Below are 26,096 nucleotides of genomic sequence, written 5' to 3' on the forward strand. Positions count from 1 at the left end.
TTTTCCTCTGACAATGCCATCAAAGCGCTTTGAATTCAATTTCACCTTGCACACTGACCCAGCAAAGCAAATTCTCCATCACCTTGAATAGGTTGACATAAGGAGACCAAAGCTGACATCATAGTTAATTATTAGGTGAAAAATTGGCACGGAAGGTCTGTATATTTTCTTCTTGACCAACAAGTGTGCAGATACAAATAGTGGATAATCATTTTGACAGGATCATGCTCATCATAAATCATTTCTTTCTTTCCCCTCTAAACAGTGTGAAACAAATAATGAAAAAAGAAAGACATCTTTATCAACAAAAGACAACTGATTAGGAGCAGTCACTTTTTATAGTCTGCCCTCTGTTTTTTTTCTGGATCAATAAGAGATGAAAGAGCATAAGAGGTCAAAGGGCTCTTCTTTGTGTGGAAAAAAAGATTCTGTCCTTCATTACTCAACTAGAAGACTGCAGACAGAAAAACCTCCTTTACCTATCAGTCACATACTGTATGAGTGCTTGCTCATGGTATTTCTTATTAGAGGTTATAAAAGATAAGTCTATGAGTATGAAACAAAGAATCAATTCTATACAATCAATCATTTTTCTATTCAACATAGTAAGCTTTCAGGGTAGAACAAATGAGTGGTACTGTATACACTGCTAAATACTTTTAATCAGAAAACTTCACAATTCTAGTTAACAGCAGATTTCAGACCATTGTTTACCAGTGGCTACCTTAAATGGTACTTTATTTCTTTAACAGTAGGAACTATAGCATGTATTGTTTACTCTTATTTAAGAATCTTACAGAAACAGAAGAATATTTATCACAATAAGATGACCAATAATAGGATTATCTTTTACTCTATCATTAAAATGTGAAGTTGTAGCTTGGAGAATAGATTATTAACAAAGTGATGCTTAGGTCTTGGTAGTTTTTTTTTTTTAACTTTGTTAAGATTACCATGCTTACAGTTGTGTGAACAGAATAGTTTGTTTCATTTAGTACATTTAGAGCAGGACCGTGATATTAAGATCTTGGACAAATTACTATTATTTGAATGTTACCTACGCATGTTAAAGTCCTAAGATTGTAACCTTGACATGATGGAGGACATGCTTGAATATCTTTAGAGCAATGTTGTCTGGAGATATGTACTCATGATAGAGTTAACCACGGCAAATTGGTCTCAGGGGAGGGGGCCAGACAAAGAACAATTCATATTTTGACCCTCACAAAAGTCCTAAGAGATTCTTGTCTGGAAACAGATACTGGGATGCACTTCTGGATGCCAGGCCTGGGAGTCATGTTCCTTGGTAAACACTTGGTGGCTAGGTCACCCACATAACCTGAAACAGCTGGATGGAACCACCAGGTAGGATCACTACCCAGAGGGTAAAGGGTGACAGTTAGGTTCAGTGTCAGTTGGGTGACAGACAAGAGCGAGATGGATCAAAGTATACTGCATTTTGGCAAAGTAAACTGGCTATTGGTGTGTAAAATATTAATTCTTAAGTGGGGTAGGTACTGGAATTCCTGCGAGAGTCTGAACAGTCTTGGTTAGATATAATCAAAATGAAAGCTCTGCACACAGCATTTGATCTAGAATCAAACCTGTCAGTCAAGGATGGGTTCTCTGCTACTCTGCAGTTTCCCCACAGTGAAGACCAAGGACAGATGTGGGGATACTCACAAGTCTGGGATGGGTACCATACAGTTGAAGTTTCTTCTGGCGGATGAGAGAGTTGCCTCAATTAAAATTCAAGGTATAGAGAAGAAAACTATTCAGAGTATTTGCCTTTCACAGAGTTATTGAATTTATTGCACAAAAAGATGCAATCTAATCACTCTGTAGCCCTACTGAAAGGTTTCAACATTCACCTGAGAAATAACAGAGATATCTGGAGGGGTGTTATTGGTAGGCATACTTGCCAGATCTAAATTTATGCAGTGATTTTCTATTAGATTTCCGTAATAGTCAGAACCCATGTTTGAACACTAAGATGCTCATTGGTGTTCCTGGCATCACAGTACCTTTGGTCAGATGTCAATTACTGACCCTGTAATCTCAGTGTCTAATCTAAACATGTTTTGCTGACTTGAAATAAGAAATATGAAAATGTACTCTGTGGTATCATGTGGAATGTTTTTCTATAGCTCCCTGAAGAGGTCTCCCCTACTGGAGTCTTGAACAGGGTAAATCCATGTCCCTGACCTCTCCCAAGTTGTAGGAGACACTCCTTAGAAGGTAGAAGTTTAACACATTCTGAAAAATTGTACCTGTTGATTGTTCTCAGCACAGCCTCACTTTCAGGTTTGTCCAGCTGGCACTCCATCCATCAGATTTAGCCTACCAGCATGTGGTGATCACTTGACAGCTCAGAAACTGCCTTTACTTGAGTGTACAGAACAAAGTGCACAGGCATAAAGTTATAATATGCTATGATTAAGTTGGAGAGGAAAACACAAATAGACCTGCAAAACTTAATCTTACTTTAGATACACAAATCAAAAAGATTGGGCTTAATGTCACACAAAGCAATTGAAATGGCCAAATATAAAAGATTCTCCAAAAGATTAACTAAATAAACAATCAATCCGTGCACTAGATATTTCGTGGAATATCTACTCACCTTAGAGTCCTATATCACTAACAAAATGAAAATGATTCCTTATTGTTGTTCTTCACAGGGAGGTCTTTCATTTGGGCTTTTGCTCAGCATTATTTGACACAGAGTGGTCAGGTTTCCAAGACCCAATCAGACTTCTAACACTAAATAATTGTCCGCCCTGCCCATATTATAATTAGTACCTGTGAAGTCACATGTAGCATTGACCTTCTCTACTTTCCAACACATATACTGTATGTAGCACTCTCTGATGACATTATCAGTATGCACTGCAGTAATAATCAGCAATCATAAAAAAAATGAAGGAATCCCAAGAAAACAACAAAAGTGTCTAAATTAAAAAACACAAAAGGCTCAGAATCCTGACAATGCATTTTCTGTTCTGCTTTAGGACATTAACTAACATTTTTGCATATTTACTCAGTTCCTGTAATAATATGGTGATTAGTTTATCGTTCACCGAGATGTTACCATTATCATTAAAAGAAAATTTTATGAGCCTGGATGCCTTCAGTTGGTTAGGAAAAACGTTAATCCCTTGGACAATTTTGTTACAGTATGTGATATTCTGCCTTATGTCAATTGCTTCCAGAATAAGATCTGCCTCTCCAAGAGAATACAAGAAAAAGCAGGTTCAGAACAAGGAGGGAATGAAGGAAGATAAGGAAGCTGAATGTACGTATATAATTGTGTCTATTTGTTGTTCATGAAGAATAGTGTTATAAAGAAAAGAACATTATTCAAAATACTAATGTAAAACAAAACTTAAATCATTCCATAAGTATTTAGCCTACATTCAGTAAAGGCATCTCTGGCTGAAGTTGCATCCAGAGATGCCTTAGGCATTGCCAGTCTTACTCATTGCAAAGCTGGTCACACTTCCTGAAGGTGAATGGGTCTTTGGGTAAACAGCGATATTTAACTCCTTCTAAAACTTTTTTCTCTTTTTATCAAAAGTGTTGGTTGAGTTGGACAACCTTTAAAGAACTATAGACACTTGATATATTTTGAACTTACTTAGTACCCTCATAAACAAATAGCGACTGTCTCATTAGGTGGTGAGGATATCTAGGAAGCCTCTTTGTAAGTTCATTAGGATTTTGCTGAGATAGTGGTTAAATATAAAATGGGATGTTGGAAGGCTGTAGCTGGTTTGATAGAAAGCTAATTAGTTTAAATTGAAAAAGACCAACATCATTAATGCCCTAATATTGTTATGCATATCTCATGGTTTCATAGCAATTAACAAGTTTACCTATAAACAGGACTTATTTATGTATGAAGGACACATTTTACATTAAAAATGCATTATGCAAACAAAACCCAATTTAACTATATTCTTACCTTTTATTTCATAATTTTTTGCATACTGTAATTCAATTGGTAAACAGTTCAATTCATATTAGTACGTCCAAAAAGCATATCGTTAACATGTAATTTTTTGTGAACTTGGTGAGAAATGTGTTAAACACCATCATTAATTACATTTTCACTCTTTAGTGGTTAGGTATAAACAACATTAGCAGGCAAACTTCTAGATGTCCTTATTTTCAACTTTAACTTGGATATTTGCCTCAATAATTCTGTTTAATGTAACAGGCACTATGAAATTAAGTTAAAACAAAACCATTATTGTGGCCTGTTCTGTACTCGTAAATTTTATCCCATTCAGTCTCAAAATAAACATGGTTCTCCATCACAACGATAATCAACACTGTTCAGACTGGAGGGGGCTGATTGCTATGATAAACTGTTTTTGTTGCAATCAGCAAAGCATTCTCTGATGTGTGCCCATGAAGCTGTGTAAAATGCTCTACACCAAAAATATTAGCTCATGCTAGTGTAACTGAGCATTAATGTCAATCACAGCAGTCATCACAGTCTAAACAATCTGACTTAATTGTAATAATATCCGCTCAGCCTACAGGACAAAAATGAAAAATAACAACTGTATTGCACCAGGACATGTACCGAAGTCTTAACAGAGACTGATCCACTGGGTGCAGGCTTCATTTAAACCATTTTTAAATGTATACTGCTTGTGTGAAATTATAATGAATAAAATATTTGTAATTTGGTTTTCTGTAATATCTAGCAGATGACATTATTGAAGAATTTCTTTTTACTGAATTGTATAATATTACCTTTAATTACCTGAAAAAGAGTTCTATTTTAATGATACATTTCATTAGTAGCTGTTTCATTCTGATGAGTAGACTTAATTGAAATGTGCTCTCTTCATAGCATCCAGCCCTGCATGTAGGCCCTCCAACTTGCAGGGAAAAACCTGGGGGTTGGTGGCAGAATTGGCTCTCTGGCCACCATAAAAAACCTCACACTGGTTCCATTCCATCTGAAGTAGTGTGGCGCTGAGGTGTCACCTGCTGCATGGCTGCACTCGGGTCCTAATCTGGGATCCTGAGTTGGTCTGTCATGAGGTTGGTGCGACAATGTGCTGTATCAGTGTGTGCTCCTAACCTCTCTCTCTCTGTCTGTCTGTCTTCATAGTAGTGTGTAATATATTGATTTATATCAGTGCACTATAGCAGCAAAAACACTAATTTATGCCTGTAAACGACAAACCACAGCAATAGCATATTGTAGCTTCCTAGAAGCCCTGTACTAATAGAAGACTGCTGTACATCACACATTACACACTTAAAAAAAACTAACCAATAAATATGGTCTTGAAATATAAATATTGCAAAAATGTTAAATATGGCTATTTTCCAGTTTTCATATCAGCTGTGTTTTAACCTTTAGGCCTAATACATTAAGCCATCTACAATAACAGTTTATCCACTAGAGAATACTAATTATATTACATTTACTCAACAAAATTGTTATAATGGTTTATAATGGAAACATCCATTCTTAAATAACAAGCTTAAAGTTGTACAAATATGTCTTCTGCTTTAATGACAATGCCCAATGCAAATATCACTACACAATCTACTGTATCACAAACAGGTGATTCTTTAAGTAAATATACTTTCTATGTCATGTCTTCTTTGCTAAAGTTAACTCTGACCTAAAATATCATAAAACAAATAGTAAAAATAATAGCAGAAGCTATCCACTGAAACATTACACAAGACAAATGAAGGATGTCATTGTGACAAGAACACCAAACGTCACATTCTAGATTCTGTCTCATACAAATACCAATAAGTGCTGTTTTTCTACTCTCATCCGCTCCCATTGCTTTTTAAAGCTGCCTAATCACCTAAGATCAGTTATCTCTTCTTGCCAAACCCTGAATGGCACACCACAGCCGGACTTCTCCAATCAGCAACATTTTGACCACTTGTGCTAGATTTTCTAAAATCTTCACAATTACAAATACATTTTACCAGCTTCTTTAGTCAAATAGGACCCCTTCTAAAATGTGCAGTCTGTTGTTTGACATTGTATTCTTACCACTGTAATTAAACATGGTAAAAATGTGGAAATCAAGATAAATACTAGTATATTATAAACACTAAAGATAGGTTTCCCTTTCACTAGTTTTAGAATATTTAAACACTGCACAGTGACTGGCCTTCCACTCTTTTCCTGAATACACGGTAGGTAGCTCTTTTTCTAAAGGTTCGTAGCATCAGTATTGTCACATGTGCAAATTCCTACTTGCATATGCTAATCAACATGCAACATATCACCACCGTTAGGGCTATGAAATGCAAAATGTTTCCATGCTGCAACAATAAAATCTGGAAAAATCTATCAGGGGTCAATACATTCATTTAACTTCACACCCAGCACCAAATTAATAGACAATGGAACCTTGAGGACGGCACGGTAGTGCAGTGGGTAGCGCTGCTGCCTCGCAGTTTCGCTTCCCGGGTCCTCCCTGCGTGGAGTTTGCATGTTCTCCCCGTGTCTGCGTGGGTTTCCTCCGGGTGCTCCAGTTTCCTCCCAGAGTCCAAAGACATGCAGGTTAGATGCATAGGCAATTCTAAATTGTCCCTAGTGTGTGCTTGGTGTGTGTGTACGCGCCCTGCGGTGGGCTGGCGCCCTGCCTGGGGTTTGTTTCCTGCCTTGCGCCCTGTGTTGGCTGGGATTGGCTCTAGTAGATCCCCGTGACCCTGTGGTTAGGATATAGTGGGTTGGATAATGAATGGATGGATGGAACCTTGATGAGAAATTACAAGCATAAAGTTAGAACCTGTTTGTGATGAAATGACACTCCCTCACAGGGAAAACTGAAACACATCTAATTGTTCTTTGCCAATCGTTACTTAATAATAAAAACATCCATTTCTTGTTATTATTAACTTATGGTGCTGAGAATTAGAACTACTATGTGCATAGCTGAAGCTCTGTATTTATTTAATTGTCAGATGTACTTGTGACTGACTACTGGCTGACTGACTTCACAGCAGACTAGACATCTAATTAAGGTATTGGCTGGTTGAGCTTTTCAAAAGTGTGACTCACTGTGAGAATGGAACAAGGCAGATGGATTGGCTGCTTTTCAGCTAACAATAAAACTGATGGCCTGCTTCCAGTTTTTTCTCATTACAATTCTAAAGGGTGCAATACGTGCACATTGATCACATGAAGCATATGCAACAGATATTTGCATACTCATTCACATTCTAAGTGTGGAGAAAGGTTAAATCATTGCTGATTTACCTTTTTGTTATTTGTACGACAAAGTTGTTTTAGCTTTTATTTGTTTTTGACACTGTTTCCAAGTGACAGTGAATAGGTGCCTGCACTTAAGTTTCAGTCCAGTACACTTGTTACCTCATTGTGTGTGTAAAACACAAGTGTTATTCAAATCCAGCCTAGATCAAAAAAATTAAATGAGTGTTTAAGAAAAGCACACAGAGACATAAAGCATCAAGTACTATCTTTGCATGACAGCACAGACAGTAAGCCAACCCGGTTCTAAATATACAGCAGGAGCCATGCAAGTTGTGAAATGTCAGGTTTGATTAAAGGGACGTAGGACTTGAATTATTCCACTCTCACTGTCATTAAAGGTATATTTTTTCTGCAGTATTAAGAATTTTCCATAAGAACAGAATTTCCAACAAGTACAGCCCCAGATGTGTTAAAATTACAAGCACAGTGAATGCCATTATTTAATAATGAAGCATATTTTATGTTAGTTATATGAAATTCAAATAGTAATGTAAAACATCTTAGCAGCACTGCACTCATTTTCACATTTCAATATTTGTCACTAGGCATGAGACAAAATTTTGCCAATTTTTTCATATCATATTTTTCAATGCAAAAATAGCAAAAATACAAGATGTGGTATTGTATCTTGTATTTGTAGGACATTACCACATGCCTGAAATAAGACACAAAGGCAAACTAAAATGTCTTTTCGTCAAAAGTTGGGGATTTAAAGATCTGATTGAAAAACTAGTACTAGGGTATAACATGACACAGTAAATTCAGTTTCGGCAGAATAGAACTACCAGTCTGCCCAGTCCTAAACAAGTTTGCCAGGCTTAACTCACCTGGGCACAATTTCACATTGTAAGATCCACAGAGCCCCCACATTTTAAAACATAACTCGCCCCCCCCAGCCTGTCTTGTCTTGTGGGTGTAGTACAAGTCCAACCTAAATCTTATTCTGCCTTTATGATCAGGATGCCTATATTTCCTTGAACATACATTTTGCTCTTCTTTCCTTCAGGCCTGAAAAGTTTTCAATTACTTTTGTGTCATTTCACTAAGTTTGCCACATACTATTGTCTAGTTCAGTGTTTCCCAACGTTTTTTATGTAGTGGCACACAGCCAAAATCATCCCAAGACACGCCACTATTTTACTAACCACAAACACATATACAGTAAATGTACTGTATCTCATAACAACTCAACTATCAGAAGGGTAAAAAAGGAGCTCCGAGATCAGCTTTCACAAACATGGTACTTAGTGAGCACTTTTGGTGGCTTCTCCACGCTGCTTTGCCCCTTTGCCTCAGAGGCAACTCATATGCCCCTATCCACCAGCCCTGTGAGGTTCGCTGGTGACCACACATCCAGGGCAGATGGACGCTAGCGGCCAGGAGACGCGTCCTAAATCATCTAACATGGCACTCTGGTAACTGCTTTTATGCCAGGTAGTCCTATCCTCCTCAGGCAGGTCTCGACCACCTGCGTATTGTGCTGGAAAAAGTCAGTGTGCGACCTCGTTTTTGGTTATTTACCTGCTGCTGAATTCTTAAACTCCTTTATCTTCTTTTTGTCTTCATGAAGGGGTGTTTCATTAAAGAAATAAACTACTTTTCTTTGACTTCTGAAGTTGCACTTGAAGCTGGTATCCCCCTAAATTCGCACTCGCTCATCTGTAGTTACGCAACATTAAAGGTGGGTGTGAACCCCAACAGAGTGTAATTTTCTGGTGTGAACTGTGAACCACTGACGTGAACGTGAAATGGTGAATCGACGATTGTCCAATCACATTACATTAAAAAATTAAAACAATACTAATTCGCTGCCAATAAATGTGGGCGTGACCAGGGCGTTGAGAGCTGCTTCCTTGGAAAAATCTGAAAGCAACCAATTAAAGGGCAGCCTCAGGTCACCTGCTTGCCAAAAGACCATGGACTTTTATTCACATTAATTTGGTCAACGCCCTTCACTTAGGAAATATAGATATCCATATTACTAACCGAGAATGCTAAACCGGATGATGGACGCAGGCACATCCGGCAATGGGCCGTAGCTGCAAAAAGACGTACTGCGCAGGCGCAAAAAGAGTCCGCGAGGGTCGGCTGAGGAGCCGAGAAAGGCGGATAGAAGAGGGCGAGAGAGGCGGATGAGGGGCCGCGAGAGGCGGACAAGACCACAGAAAAAAGGAGTGAGCAGAGGAAAAATTGAGAAATGAGGCGCAAAGAGCACCGAAAAAAGGAAACGGCACATAAAAAAGTATTCAAACGCAAGCCACGAAACTAGACCCAAAAAAAAAAAAAAAAAAAAGAGGCTCGCGCACAACAGCAAGGCACCCCCCCCCCCCCCCCCCCCCACAGGCACCGGACGGGACACACACCAAGAGGGGGATTCAACAAGCCCATGGAACACAAAACCACCCCACAGACCCTACAAGCAAGGGACGGGACACACACAAAGAGGGGGATTCAACAAGACACAGGAACACAAAAAGAAAGAAGACGCTCGCGCGACAACAATCCTCAACCCCCCCCCCCCCCACACACACACACACACACACATCCATAAGAAGTGACACCCAAAGCCACATATTCTAAAGTGAACATCAACACCTTCACACTAGACAGCATAGGTGTCAGCATTGGTGGATCTCCTTACAATAAAGCACTATTAACCGTTCAACTGCAGAAAAAGAAACATATTAACAGTGACTGCGATCCTTCTTATTACTTATCCATATTTCGCATGCTGAGAAAGAAACAAGTCATGAATACACGGTCACGGGTACAAAACGAAAAGGAAAGGATAACAGGAACAAACACACGAAAACGAAAGAAACAACAAAATAGACGGCTATGCAGCATAGGTGGATCTCATTACAATAAGGCACTATTAACCGTTCAACCGCAGAAAAGGCTCCATATTAACAGTGAGTGCAATTCTCCTTATTACTTATCCATATTTCGAAAAGAAAAAATGTCTCGACTCCAAAAACGCAAAGCTCAACTAAAGCTTCTAACTAACGATGTACCTAAAAGTAAAAACTTTATGAACTGCATTAGATCCTACAATGGTTCATTTGCTTTTGCATATACCGGAGTAAATATCAGGCCACCAAAAGGCAATGGCCCCTACTACTTTCGCATATGTGCACAAATACTGCATCGCATTGGAACAGTGCACCCTGAAACAAATCAACAACGCAAATATGCACAAATCTACATCCTAGATCCACATGACGCAAACTATCAATCAAAGTGCTGCATCGCAACAGGCACGGATTCAAAACGAAACACCTCCCGTCTCAGACATACGTTAATGGCAGCGAAGGCTACAACGGGCTTCTCACACAGCACAGGCAAATCGATTACAGCTCCAAAACAACACGTCCCAAATACTACACATGCAACAACGCGCCTCTCAAACGGCACAAGCAAAACATACACCGGTAAAATTCATTCGGATTAATGAATGTCATTTGCAATCATTGTCATTCAGTTCACTTCCCTGAAGAAACAACTGGCAATACAAGTTATACATTTACACGTTGTTGTCAAAAGGGTCAAATTAGACTGCCTTCTTTACATTCATATACTGAATATCTACAGAGGCTTATAACTGACGATGTACCTGAAAGTGAAATCTTTATCAACTACATTAGATCCTACAAATCGGTATCCACTATGAACATTAACGGTGGCACTGCACGTGACATCCGTCTTGAAAAAATGTTGTTTATTGATGAATGTTCAATGGCATGAAGTCACTTACTCAACACCATTCATAAACTTCTACAAACGTTTATGAATAATAATATTCGATTTGAAGGAAAGGTACTTTTATGAGGAGGAGATTTTAGACAGTGATTAGCTATTCTTCCAGATGCCATGCACTCAGCTATTGTTCAGTGCTCCTTAAAATACGCAGACAATTGGCATTGCTTTCAAAAGATACAGTTAGTAAAAAAGATACGATGTCCAGAACCAGATCATAACAATTGCTTATTACAACTGAGAGATGGTACACTCACCAATACAGCTGGACTTCAGGCACATATTATTACAATTCCTCAAGCCTTTATCTGCGACAACTTAGTTACAGAGACATTTCGAACAGCAATCTCATTAGACCAAATGCCCCTTTTAACACAACGCACTATATTATGTCCAAAAAATATTAATATGGAAAACATTAATACCCAAGTCATTCCATTACTTCCTGGAGAGACACAACTCTTTCTAAGCTCTGACAAACTTGACTCTGATCACAACAATAACCATCTTAAATGACCTTACAAGTTCTGAGCTGGAATTACCTTTTACACTTAAACGGCGTGTACAAAGAAATTTTCAAATAAACCTTTACACTGTGCCACACACTTTATTGTTTGCTTTCTATTTGCATCATCTACACCGTCACACTATTCTATATCTCATTCATACATCACGCTCTTTGTCATTCCCAACACCAGGGGTTGGCGAGCGAAGCGAGCAGGGGGCGGAGCCCCCTAGTTCATACAGAAATGAAATAAAAGTCAGAACCAATTTTGAATGGATGTTGACATGAGCTGACACCAGGCATGTTGTGCAAATAAACAAATTTATTTTATGATTTCATACTGCTTAATTAATTTAAATAGAGTTTTAAAAATATTTTGGGGGACAGCGTGGCGCTCCGCATTACAAACTGACACTGGTTCTAACAGCATCTTTCATTGATCATACGGTTTGAAACCGTACGCTTTCAAATCGCTGGTTGCAATCCTGCCGTTAAAGTGATGGGAGGTAGTTGAGTAGCTGCGGAAGCAAATGGGCACTAGTGAGTCGAGCCGCAACACATTGTGCACTGGCGTAGCGGACACCCCCGCGGCCCTCACAAGGCAGGGGGAGTCACCAAACCACCACAAACTCAGCAGCTAAAATATACAGTATTTAGTTTTTGCAGAAAGGAAAGAAATACTTTGTGCATTGTAAGTTAAACAAAACAGGAAAAAACAGTATGTCGCATTGCAAGACGTTACAGACAACAGATGGGCGAAAGACAGAAAATCTGCACAAGTTAAACAACAAAGAGATCCATCGTGATAAGAAAAAGAAAATAACTAAGCGCTGCCCGAATCAAGCAACTGCCATTGCCAAACTATAGAAAATAACATCTATGCTTAAAGCAACGGTGAAAGAGGGAATTGGCAAAGTAGACCCAGGCAGAAAGTAAATAATAACAATGGGGTTTCAAAATGTTTAATTATTATGTCTCAATGCCACAGTAGGTTTTCTTCTGAACTGCAGTAAACTGGCCAGGCACGGTGCGGTATTAATTTACACATTAAACCTGTGTTTGAATAGTGTCTGCCTTGTACGGTGAGGCAAATGAATTTGAAATACAGGGATTGGCGATTCTTAAATTGGCCCTAGTGTGTGCTTGGTGTGTGGGTGTGTTTGTGTGTGTCCTGCGGTGGGTTGGCACCCTGCCCAGGATTGGTTCCTGCCTTGTGCCCAGTGTTGACTGGGATTGGCTCCAGCAGACCTCCGTGACCCTGTGTTCGGTTTCAGCGGGTCGGAAAATGGGATGGATGGCTGGATGGATGGAGAACACAGATGTATCTTTTTTCTAGGGACTGACGGGCTAAAAAAGGGTTAAATACAGGGAATTACCAATTGGATTTTTTAAGGAAGAATACTTAGCAAAAAACATCCTGGAAATCAAACTTTTCAGGAAATATTTACACTTGTCCCGCAATGACTTTTTGCCCACGTCGCTCTCACCAGTCCTATCCCTTGTGCTTTGGCCCACTTGTTCCTAAGTACAGAACGCCGGTAGCCAACAGCTGTGATCTTTCATTTCTTAATTCTCTTCCTTGCCTTCATGAGCTCACACATTTGCAAGGAAATGACGTGAAACAGAGCAACAACACAAATCTTTTAGTTTGCATTTGTTTGTAGTTTTGTGTCTGTTGCTTCTAATAATTGAAATTATATGTGCAAGATACAACAAACTCTCTTTGTGTATTTGCACCGGTTTCACGCTTACCTGATATCTGGACGCATGTATTTTGTGTTTGACAGCCCCTGTAACAGCAGCAACAGGGGAAAGAACATTCAGCAAACTGAGACTCATAAACTATTTGAGATGAACCGTGTCACAACTGAGACTATCAAACTTGGCAATTTTCTCTTTTAAAAGCCGAAAAATTAAGTCTTATCAAGGAATTTTACAAAAGAAATCTAAAAAGACAAAAACATATATAATGTGATTGTACAGCCCTCCATATGCACTAGCATTTATGAGAACAATTTTCTAGTTTTGACTTTGATATTCAAGTTATCAGTTATGAGCATTAAAATGTGAATATGATTAAAAAAGGAGTTTCTAGTTTTTTTGTGTGATATTACAGTAACATTTTTCTAAATTGTAAATCATACCATGTGAAATATAGAAAATAATAATTGATCTGATGTAATGCAATTCAATGTATGCTTTCGGTTGCTAATATTACAATACACTTTAAAGAAAATAGCATATAAAAACAATAAAGCATCCACTTCTCCTGAAGTGCCCACTCAATGAAAAATCCATGTAGCTATAGTTTTAAATTATTTTGCATTATATGATCATTTAATTAAATAATAAACCTACAAATATTTACTCAGGGGCGGCACGGTGGCGCAGTAGTAGCACTGCTTAAATGTAATTTAAAATATAAGTGCATGACATTTGCCATAGAATACCAGAATTGGCAGGTCCATCACTGGTGCCCTGTGCTTTTCACAGATGAGAGCAGGGTCGCCCTGACCACATGTGACGGACGTGAAAGGGTCTGGAGAAGCTGTGGAGAATGTTATGCTGCCTGTAACATTGTTTGGCATGACCGGTTTGGTGGTGGGCCAGTGGTTGTCTGGGGAGGCATACCCATGGGGGGATGTACACACCTCTACAGGCTAGAAGATGGCACCTTGACTGTCATTAGGTATCAGGATGAAATCCCTGGACCCATTGTCAGACACTATGCTGGTGGAGTGGGTTCTGTATTCTTCCTGGTGCATGAAAATACCTGGCCTCATGTGGCGAGAGTATGCAGGCAGTTCCTGGAGGATGAAGGAATTGATACCATTGACTGGCCCCCATACTCGTCTGACCTAAATCCAAGAGAATACCTCGGGGACATTATGTTTCGATCCATCCAGCACTGCCAGGTAGCACCTCAGACTGTCCAGGAGCTTGTTGATGCCCTGGTCCAGATCTGAGAGGAGATCCTTCAGGACACCACCTATCGTCTCACTAGGAGCATGCCCCGACATTGTCAGCCATGCATACAAGCATGTGGGGGTCATACAAACTACTGAGTACGATTTTGAGTTGCTGCAATGAAATTTCAGCAAAATTGAGCCTGTCACAATTTTTTCACTTTGATTTTAAGGGTGTCTTTAAATTCAGCCCTTTGTTGGTTGATAGTTTTCATTTCCATCAAATGATGTGGCATCCTTCCGTTCCTGACAGATTACCCAGTCCATATCGGTAGAGATATCCAGCATGTTTTTTTTTTCCCATTGAGTTCTGATGTGTTTTCAAATTGTTTCTTTAATTTTTTGAGTATTGTTTCAGAATGGTGAGAATGGTCAGAAAAACAAAGAACAGAGGGTCATTTTATAAACTGTTGAATTTACATACAGTGTCAATCAATGCATACATTTTACTCTGGTTGGTTCATTGGTTTACAACCAAATGATTTATATAAAATAAAAGTCTAATATATTATATTCTGGTTCTTCTTATACCTTTTGAGTTGAGCTACCGCACTTGAAATTTCTGTGCATATAACAACTGTCCATTCTCGTTTATAGGACATCTGCTGATTTCTTAGTCACCTCTTAGTCATCCTTCAGTACATTTTGTATATTACATCAACCTTTCTTCTGGTACATTATTTACTTCACCATCTCAGTATTTTTCCTAAACCAATTCTTATATTTCAGTGTACATTTTGTTATTCACTTGACCTTTATCTGGTTTCCTGGTGTGCCTGAACAAGGTTTCTGTCATTTATTAAGCCTTTATGCTACTTCTTTAAGATGAATGCCATGTTACCCTAAAATTATTCTTCCACACTTTATATGAAGGACAAAGCACTATTAGTTTTTTCCAAATTGAAGATTCTGAACAAAGTTTAAGGTAAAATTTAAAAAAAAAACATAAAAGATATAAGGTACATTACTAGAAGCTCACTGCAGCTGAACAGTTCATCAAAAATGAAGGGTTAGGAAGGAAGAGAAATAGAATTAAGTTAAAACAGAAATAAGCTTACAAGGGAGGTAGAGTGAGGAGCATGTCGATTAACTGGGATGGAATCAGTGCTTAAAGTGGAACCAAATTACTGGCTATATTTTTTTTATGGTGATACAGTGACATTTGATCAAAGAGTTGGGAGAGGAGGTTGACTCCCCATGAAGCTTGGAATGCTGGGATACCTCAACACTTGCTCAAAGAGCTGGGTAAGGGAAACCTATGAAGTTTTGTGAAGAGGTTCCAGTATGGTAAGCAAAGCGGATAGTTCTCAGTATTGAAACTGGAAGAAGTGATAGTACTGTTTACCAGTAAGTACCAGCCCACTTCAAGCACTGGCTAGATGGAATGGATACAGGAAGAGAGAGTAAAAAGTGCATAAAAATTAATCAGCTTCATGTGCTATAACTACTGTACACATGCAACTAAATCAGCAACTGAGTTACAAGATGACCTGCTGTGTCATTAACAAACACAATATTGCTCAAAACTATTTGCAATTAGTTCTCCTTATCAACTGTTGTTGAGGCAGTGTTATATGTTACCTCAACAGGTTGTCATCAGTATCCTTGGTCTGAAGCCAAATTAGATTTAAACTAATAATGTTATTATTCGGGGCAGCACGGTGGTGCAGTGGGTAGCGCTGCTGCCTCGCAGTTAGGAGACCCGGGTTTGCATCCCGGGTCCACCCTGCATGGAGTTTGCATGTTCTCCCCGTGTCTGCGTGGTTCTCCTCCGGGTACTCCAGTTTCCTCCCACAGTCCAAAGACATGCAGGTTAGGTGCATTGGTGATCCTAAATTGTCCCTAGTGTGTGCTTGGTGTGTGGGTGTGTGTGCCCTACGGTGGGCTGGCGCCCTGCCCGGGGTTTGTTTCCTGCCTTGTGCCCTGTGTTGGCTGGGATTGGCACCAGCAGACCCCCGTGACCCTGTAGTTAGGATATAGCGGGTTGGAAAATGGATGGATGGATGGATGGGTTGGATAATGGATGGATGTTATTATTCAGCATCTCCAGCAGCCAAAATATCTCAATTATTCAGATGATGTGAAAAAAAAATAAGTTCAATAGAAACAGCTCTTAGGATTTTATATATAAAGTTTTGCTTTTCTGTCATGCAAAAACTCATGAGCCCCTTGTCCTTGGACATTGATTTTGGGCTAAAATGACAGCCTATGCCGTGATACATGTAACATGACACATGAATTGGAAGTATGGGCTGCCTGTAAATTGGACTTCGGGTCCTATTCATGGCAAGTGCAGACACGGCCGTGCACCACGGCTGACAGAAAAAGCACTACAGCGTGCTTTGGTGGCAGTGAAGCACATTGTCCAGGTCACCTGATCAGTTTTGTCACAAGTGCAACAGAAAAGTCTTTCATGACCAAAGAAGTGGAGGTGCAGGCTTCATCCACCACATTATTGCGCTACTGGGTCCATCACATGCTGAGATACAGCATAGCTAATAAGAAAACAATGGCATGTGAGCATGCAGCATGTTTGTCAGGAAAAAAGCTGCAGTGTACATTGAACGCAGTGAAGGACAATATGGAGACTTCAGCACAGTGACCCTGAGGTGCTGTGTTTCATGAAAAAAAGATTACATTATCACTGTGTAACATGTACTTACTCCATTCAAATAAAAAATTAGCAAACAAAGTTTTAAAAGGTACAGTATCATAATTACGCAGCACCTTGCAAACAGTGCTCTAACACAGCACTAAACCAGATAACAGCTTAAATAAACAAAAAAAGAATGGATTTGGAGATATATATCCATGGGCCAATGGCAAGAACACTTTATTCAATACCTTTACTGTGAAGAATATTCACAAAACTGATCATTTTAATTGGATTACAGTTTAGTTAAGGGGGTTTAGGTATTTAAATGTCAACCTTTAAATAGCCTAAAAACAAATAATTCACAGCTAGTGAATGCTACAATTAAAAAGTCCACATGACACTTGGTGGCAGATGAGCTCTAGCTGAGGTTGCTTCAAGTAGTTATTTACTTTTTCCAGTTTTATTACTTTTCTACTAACTTACCAAAGACAGTTAAAACAATTTTTTATTATACATAATAAGATCAGGAGTTTAATTCCAAGCAATGGTCATTGCTAAAAAAAGACAAACCGATCTTTCACCAAGCTAGACATGTAAGACAAGAATCAGAAACCATTGCACGAAAAGAAAGTCAGAAAACCGAGAACAGAAAGGCATAAAGAAACATACATATATTTTTATCAAAACACGTATAAGTTTAGAGTGAGATGCATGGGTCTAAACTGCAGCCTGCAATACTTATGACACAAGTCAGGTAATGCCCACAAACGTTAGTCATGAAATCCACAACCCTAATCTTAACCATAGTGTAACATGATGGGAGTTTCGTCACTGACTTTGAGGGGATTTTGTGATGTTGGGGCATTACGTGACTGACCTCATAGGTACTATGGTCTGCAGTTAATTGCACTCTGTTGATTAGAATCGCAAGCACTGGAACTTATAGTTTGCACTGGTGACGACATGCATTACACACTCCCATGGAACTCTGGGAAAGTTGACTAGGCAACAGCTGAAACTTCTGCCTGAAAACATAGCTCATGTACAGTCCTAAATAATGTTGCGGGAAGACAATAACTATTTCATTTTCAAAAAGCAGCTAATAGCAAAAAACTAATATGAAAATTGGATTCCCTGGGTGTAAAAATCTCATTTTAGCCACATGGCTCCCAAAGAAGTACAAAAAGAATAGTACATAAAATTAATTATACTCATAACAATTTTTACTTTCCAAATGTATTCAAACAACTTATCTTTAAATTAGCCATATCTTCTCATTATAACAATACCTTCTGGGTGAAGAATATCTCATAAGCAGGGCTCCAGCCTAATGGAAAATCCTTTCATGCAGAGGCACACCTCCCTGGTCATCTTCCCTTCTATGCACGGTTTTGCCCTCATAGTGGAAAGGTATCATCCCATGCCCACTTGACTTTGGCCAAGAAAGTGGAGGTATTTTGCTCAGACGAAAGCATTGTTTTGTTATATATAGACAAAGAAAGGTATTTTTATTTATAGGTGTGGGTTTTGTGGTGGATACGATTGTGGTCAGTAAAGAATTCAATTAGGAATAATTCTGTGATTGGATGAAGGTAGAGAGAATATTCCAACAGGCACTGCAGTGGCTTAAACCAAGTAAATATTTGCCATTATGCCAAGTAGTTACATCCATTTCCTGTATTAAAATTAAATTGGTTATCACTGTTCATTATTTGGCTGCCGCTTTTACCCAAGGTAACTTGATAACATTTGAGATACAATTGATTGCATTTCTTTTATTTTTCCAGTTGGAGCACAGGCAGGTGAAGTGAATTGCTTATGGTCACACAGTGTCAGTACCAGGATTTGAACTCAAAGATTCAGAGTTGGAAGTTCTGGGGCCAAAGCCTTAACCATTACATTACTCATGAAACTACTGGCAAACTCATCAGAATGCACCTACAGTATGTCATTCAAAAAATATGATCCATCCTGACCAAACTGGTTTTATAAGTTTGAGAAGCAGCAGACTTTTTCCAGTGTGTTCAGTGCAAATGTAGCTCTGTATTCAAAGAAGTGTGCGACAGGTCATGTACTCCGTGAGATTTGATACAAGTTTCATTGACATGATCAAAACAGTATATTCATCAACTGTTTAATCGGTGGCAGGGAAGGATACCTTCTTTCCCCAATATTTCTTTGAAGCACTTAACCATTGTCTGGAAGGATTGTGTGTCAACCTCTATAACTCTTCTGATAGAACACACAGTCTCCACACTGACTTGCAGCAAGGGTGAGAGCAGAACTTCCCTGGTAGATCTTTAGCTTATACATCCCAGCTGTTGATAAGCAATGTATCTCAGGATTTTTTTTTTTTTAATTTTACCCTTCTCTGGTGTTAAACCAGGGTCATGATTTTTAGGTATGGTTCCTCTACTTACATCAATAACTTATTACAACTATGCCATGGAACCCCCATATTCCACATCCTGGACTAACATTAGAAAAAGTCCAATTACTTTCTAGCCCTGGGCTTGAAAGGGTAACCATACTTAGTGGTAATTCAGGACCTTGTCTTTTGAGCATTCTAGTCACTTCAGATATCCTTCTCTATGCCCTTTTCTGCTCTACCCTTTATTAAAAATAAAGTGAGGATCCAACAATTTATAAATTTTAACACCAAACAAAAACATCGGTCACCTTTATACTCCATGCCATATAAAGCAGCTCCCCTTCATCTACTTTAATTTTTAAAATTACATCTAGCAACTCAAAAAAAATAAAATTCAAGCTTACCAATAATGTGTAGCACATCACAGGCAAAATGCTTGGGAACTTCCTGTGCTTTTTCCTTTAGATTTGGACCACACCAGGCACTTGCAGGTCAATTTTTGGTATGTACTTATTTTCTGGACCAATTTCTCCAATCTCATCCTCTACCCCCAAAACTTAAAACTTTCCTTCACTGTTGTAAGAATAAATCGCCCAATTAGGCCATGGATACTCCCCTCTCACTCGATAAGAATCCTCTAACATTTGACTCCTTTGAACTCAGTCATGTAAAAATCAATGCACCAACTGGTCCCTAAAGTGATAAGTGGTCATCATGCATGGAGACAGGTTCACTCCACACCACTTGGTCTTCATTTTCCTAATATTTCCCTACATTACTCCAAATGCAATGGACTATTAACTTTAGATGTACCCTATACAAAAAGTAGGCACCATGCAAGGAACAAATAAAAATTCATCCGAGTACACCACCAAAATTGTAACATGATTTTTGCATGCCGTAAGTGCAGTTTAATTTAGGAACGATTGCTTATGAGCAGTTTGGGTCTCCATTCACATCAGGGACATGTGGGCAGGGGAGGCAGATCGTGAAAAGTAAAAAAAAAAAAACATTTGTCCACTGGTCTGTGCTACAAGCTGGTTTTCTGTAGGATTCCAATTGATTATTGTCAAACAGCACTGAATTTGCGCATTTCTTGTTCAAATATGGGAGAAACAAGCCGAGGCAATGATGAGTGGAGCCTCACCTCAGACTGCTCTCCCGCACACACTAAGTTGATGCATGCAATTGGTGCGTGCCTGTTGCCATCTCTGTATGCCGCCAATATAATTTTTGCAGAACCCTTTATTATACACCTTGACTTTGCAAAGTCTGGCCAATATCTTTAATGAATGTGTTGGACAGTGTTGCTGAACGAACATAAAACCGCAGTGAAAAGGCACAAGGCGAGGCAGACCGTACCATGCCACACTGAAGGGGCACACATGAGCCCAACAGATGCTCATTGCTGCGGTTCTTCTGTTTTGGCACAGTTGGAACGTAGATTAAGACTTAAAACAAAAAGAAAATGGATATTTTCATGAAGGATAGGCACATGGACTTTAATAAAATTGAACTGTTTCTGGTCTTTTATTTATAAAATGGGATCTGACTAAATCCAATTAAAAACTAAACTGACCTTAAAATGCATTGGTTATCCTTTTGTTGAACAGTATTAAAATTGATTAAAGCATCAGAATTTAAAGTTTAAAAACTAAATATTAAAGGTCAAAATTGAATTTTGTACACTAGATTTTCATTTGTATTTAAATAGTATGAATTGTGGAATTACAACAGCAAATTTAGAACACGTGAAGGGTGCAGAGCAAACGCGCTAGCTCTTGCCGCTATAAATAACATTCTTAGCCAAATAAATTCCTTACCTATGTATGTGTGTAAGAATGCTGATGAGAGATGAAACAACCAGTAGTCAAGGTGCATGCTGCCAATTGAATAGTGAATAAGCTGCTCTTTTGGGTTCATATTTGTCTGATATGAGTCCGTTCCTCACCAGCCATGAACCTCCCTGCACGTCACCGATTCACATCTATACTAGGGTCACTTGTTCAAATTAAATTCAATACAGCAATCTAAAAAGATAAAACTTTTATTTAAAAATTAAACATAAAAATGGGCTACAGAACAAGTTACATTAACCAGATTAGAAATATTTACAATAGCTTCTCTTCAGTCAAACCACTTTGACAATAATTTACGGCTTCTACAAAAGGGATTTAGTGTTGGATTAATTGCAATAGTTACAAAATCCAATCAGCATACATAGTGGCTCCGTGATTCAAGGAAGTTTGTAGTTTTATTTAGGCCCAGAAGAAACATTTAAAAATGACAAGTAAAAACATTAAAAAAAAGGAATTACACATTATCTTCAGCGTCCACGGTCCAGTTATACTGCAAGAGGAAGAACACAAAATTACTAAACTCGCACTGGTATATTTTTGGTCAGAGGAAGATATCCTTGTCTAGCATTACAGAAAATCTCAGATTTAGTAAAATGTTCAGATTCACTATATGGCTGTGGCCTCCAACTTTAATCCCACATAAATAAGCAATAGTTAAATTCCCTTTGAACAGTTTTATAAGAACTTAAATTGACTACAGATCTAAAATCGTGAACAATGAAATTTGTAAGTTAACCCAAACAGGCCACAAGTTACCACTGGACAAGAGAATAAGACTTGCTAGATTAAATGAACACTGTACAGTAACAGTATACATCCTATACATCGGGGGGGTTAAAAAAAAAAAAAAAAATTAAGTCTACCTTCCAGATGCTCATAAGGTGTATTGGGTTCTTCTTGCAAGGACAGCCTACAGTTAATTCTTCTTTTACATGAACTGTAAAGAGATTAGGTTTTTCAATAAGCAGTGCATTCCAACTCAGCCTCTTAATGTGGCACCTATCAGAAGCAGGTTTGTACTGTAGAAGGCAGTCCTGACGCATTAGTAAAAATCATTAAGACCACCTAAACCACTTATGCCTTACTTATTAAAAATTTAAACTGCCTTTCCCCATGCTCAAGGGGCCTCTTGAAGCAAGCTGGTTCATGACCTCTAATCTTAAACTAATCCACCTTTACAGTTTCTACCACTGCTCACATTCAAAGCTACAAAACATCCAGACATGAAGTAACAATTTCCCCCCCAATAAATATGGGCTGGAGGCTGACATACTAACAGCATTCCAGAAGAGGGACCTGTGCTTAGCATTTTGCTAGAATTAGTACTGTAGTCCACGAGAAGCGGCTCCATGCATTTCACACATGGAACACCCCCCCCCCCCCCCCCCCAAACACACCAAGTGAGCTTCAGAAAAAAAATACTTACTATAGACAAATGCATGCAGTCAACAGCACAGCCAGGACTGCTACAAAGATCACAGCAGCTATCACGCCCACCATTGAATCAGGATTGTTTGAAAAGATTGACAGGAGATCAGAATGCTGGCAACGATGACCAGTGTAACCTTCATTACAGCTATGTAAATAAACAAGTTTCACAGAAATTTTAAAAGCAAAACTCAATGCTTGAGAAACTGTCTGCACAATACAAAATTACTTTAAGCAAACTAGAGGTACTTAACCATTGACAAATTGGCAATACATTTAGATGAGCAGTATAAAACTTACATGCAAGATGCCACCTCTTCACTTATTATAAATCTACAGGTCCCCTGATGACAGTATCCATTATACTTTTCAGGGCAATCCAAAAAGAAGTCCGAAGATCCTGATGAACTAGAAGAAACTGTTGTTGGGAAGAGAAAAAGCACACCCTTTAGACTTGCTGGCCAATCAATTAACATTTGACCTCCCTAACATTTTAGGCAGTTCTTGTCCAGTATTTTGACTACAACAGTGATTTTAAGTAAAAATTCCCAACACACAAATACAAAAATACCCCAGACGGATATTTGAGTGATGCCCTTTCATCAGTAGGCAGGCAACCAGCTACTGTCTTCTCTGTGCGCTATGCATTTGACAAGTAATGCAATACTCCACATATACATTTTGATTTTTCATGCCACAATCCTTCACAATTTCAAACTGCCCCTACATTATCAAAATATTAAAATTCTCAAGACAGCTGCCACCCAGTACAGAAAGGAACACCATTAGAGGTTCACTCTTGGCTATAAAAAAAAAATGCAATTTAACTCCTCTATAATCAATTTACCAATGTGTCAAGACTTAAACCAATGAATGTTATGGTGTTCAAAGCAAATCCTCCAGGTTTAGGAACCCCTCAGTTCATAAGGTAAAGCTGCTAGAAATCACATTTACACAAAAATCCAAGCCACTTTGACTCTCTTGCATGTAAACCAATCCAAATCGCTTAACAGAATTTCGCTTTTGCACAATTTCAAATATAAACCAATTTACAAAATATAGGCTCAGTCAAACTCCACTTAATATTACAAATTGCATTCATTAATAGTCATAACATGTTCATCTTAACCGCAGTCAGACAGTTATTTGTATGAAGGCGCTTAAGGTGGAAGAAGATGATCTGCTGTGGCAACCCCTAACGGGAGCAGCCGAAAGAAGATGAAGGCGCTTAAGGTGCAAACTACCAAGTCACACAACTAACTCCTCACGTTTTCCAAGATCTACGACTTGTAGGTCGCAGTGATGCCACATCGAGTAGCGGGTCACTCCCAACAACACCCTGTAAATAACTTTTTCACCTTACACGTGGAGGAGTCCGTAAGTTTTAAAGAACAGTCCACACGGGTTATACGGTATCGCCTTCCGTCGAATGAACCCCCCTTTGCTACTCTACCTAATTTTATTTCATTATTAGGGTCGCGGAGTGTCGATTTATAAGTAGAATATAGAAACAAAACTCGCTTCACCGGGTCTTATCTATCCGGTTTCCACCCAGTACCGAGCACCTCGTACAAAGACTGGCGTTAATCAAACGGTGGGCACATCAGGTGGCACCTTAACGAGTCACCTCATGCGTCTACCCGATCATTAGAAGTTCCGTCTCGTGAGCGGGCGTAGAAAGTTAAAATGCGAGTACAATCAGTCTACAGCCACAAAGTGGACATGGCAAGTCAGAGGGCCTTATCAGGATCTCAAAAACGCCAATGATTGTTGGAGAATACAAACATTAATAGAGTCCTTCCTACGATCAACGGAAGCTTTGGTCTTCAAATATAAGCGTTTACAGGACACGATAACCGAAGTATCTACGTTACTTTTATCAACCGTACTAGTGTAGAACACATCCCCACCTGTAAAAGCAATCAGCACTCCAAGACTGCACAAAGCTCTTCGCAGCATTTTTTTTTTTATCTTTTCACCAAACTACCGTGCAACTAGAAAATAACCTCTCCCGAAAAAGACGTTTTCTTATTACTGGATAATATAATCAAAAACAGCTGCTAAAACTGGGGTGTAGGGAGCGTAGGCTAATAACGATTTTCTTTCCTTTGTTTCGCAGCCTGGCTCTTAATAAAACAAAAAACACCCCAGCTTGACAATTCTAGGAGGGGATATTGTGGCCAGTTCTCTTTATAGGTGCGCAAACACTCCTTCCAATCAAGGCCTCGCCACACACCTGCAGCCCCTAAGACAATGAGCGACAGAACGGGGAGCCGAGAGAGGCACGAGGAGAAGCGACAGCCACATTCTGCTAGTCATTAAGAGCTTAGAAAACAAACAAACAAACAAACAATACTGACTTTAATCCGAGTACTGGATGCGCTTTAAACAAATCATTTCCATCAATAAGTTCAGGTTCAAAGGACCGTTAACACTCGATGGAAACATTAAGTTGTTTGCGTGTTGTCATTGTTTTACTGTGCTAAAATATGTACAGGCTGTGTTAATTAACTAAGAAAACCAGCTTTGGTTAATCGTGGGTGTCAGAGGTACTATGTAAGTAACTGAGTACCTTTCTTAATACTATATATATATATATATATATATATATATATATATATATATACATACAGGTGCTGGTCATAAAATTAGAATATCATGACAAAGTTGATTTATTTCAGTAATTCCATTCAAAAAGTGAAACTTGTATATTAGATTCATTCATAAAATTAGAATATCATGACAAAGTTGATTTATTTCAGTAATTCCATTCAAAAAGTGAAACTTGTATATTAGATTCATTCATTACACACAGACTGATGTATTTCAAATGTTTATTTCTTTTAATGTTGATGATTATAACTGACAACTAATGAAAGTCCCAAATTCAGTATCTCGGAAAATTAGAATATCAATTAAGATCAATGCAAAAAAAGGATTTTTAGAAATGTTGGCCAACTGAAAGGTATGAACATGAAAAGTATGAGCATGTACAGCAGTCAATATTTAGTTGGGGCTCCTTTGGCCTGGATTACTGCAGCAATGCGGCGTGGCATGGAGTCGATCAGTCTGTGGCACTGCTCAGGTGTTATGAGAGCCCATGTTGCTCTGATAGTGGCCTTCAGCTCTTCTGAATTGTTGGGTCTGGCGTATTGCATCTTCCTCTTCACAATACCCCATAGATTTTCTATGGGGTTAAGGTCAGGCGAGTTTGCTGGCCAATCAAGAACAGGGATACCATGGTCCTTAAACCAGGTACTGGTAGCTTTGGAACTGTGTGCAGGTGCCAGGTCCTGTTGGAAAATGAAATCTGCATCTCCATAAAGTTCGTCAGCAGCAGGAAGC

The 26,096-nt window shown here is 38.8% G+C and overlaps 1 protein-coding gene across 2 annotated transcripts in view; it reads right to left on the bottom strand.

Moving 5' to 3' along the window:
• LOC114644829 (protransforming growth factor alpha-like) overlaps window positions 1-24,920 on the bottom strand; it is a 157,908-nt gene extending 132,988 nt beyond the window's left edge. The window contains exons 1-5 of one of the 2 annotated variants that reach the window (XM_028792816.2): window positions 24,662-24,919; window positions 23,052-23,169; window positions 22,750-22,899; window positions 22,187-22,260; window positions 21,496-21,813 (exon numbers count right to left, since the gene is read on the bottom strand). In XM_028792816.2, the coding sequence (XP_028648649.1) occupies window positions 21,809-21,813; window positions 22,187-22,260; window positions 22,750-22,899; window positions 23,052-23,169; window positions 24,662-24,710 (396 nt within the window). In that variant the 5' untranslated portion in view covers window positions 24,711-24,919 and the 3' untranslated portion in view covers window positions 21,496-21,808. Of the gene's footprint in view, window positions 1-21,495; window positions 21,814-22,186; window positions 22,261-22,749; window positions 22,900-23,051; window positions 23,170-24,661 lie in introns of those variants that run through there. The other variant, XM_051922943.1, reaches the window with a different exon arrangement.
• Between the last annotated feature and the right edge of the window lie 1,176 nt (window positions 24,921-26,096).

This window comes from Erpetoichthys calabaricus, chromosome 2 (genome assembly GCF_900747795.2).
Source record: "Erpetoichthys calabaricus chromosome 2, fErpCal1.3, whole genome shotgun sequence".
Lineage (NCBI taxonomy): Eukaryota > Metazoa > Chordata > Cladistia > Polypteriformes > Polypteridae > Erpetoichthys > Erpetoichthys calabaricus.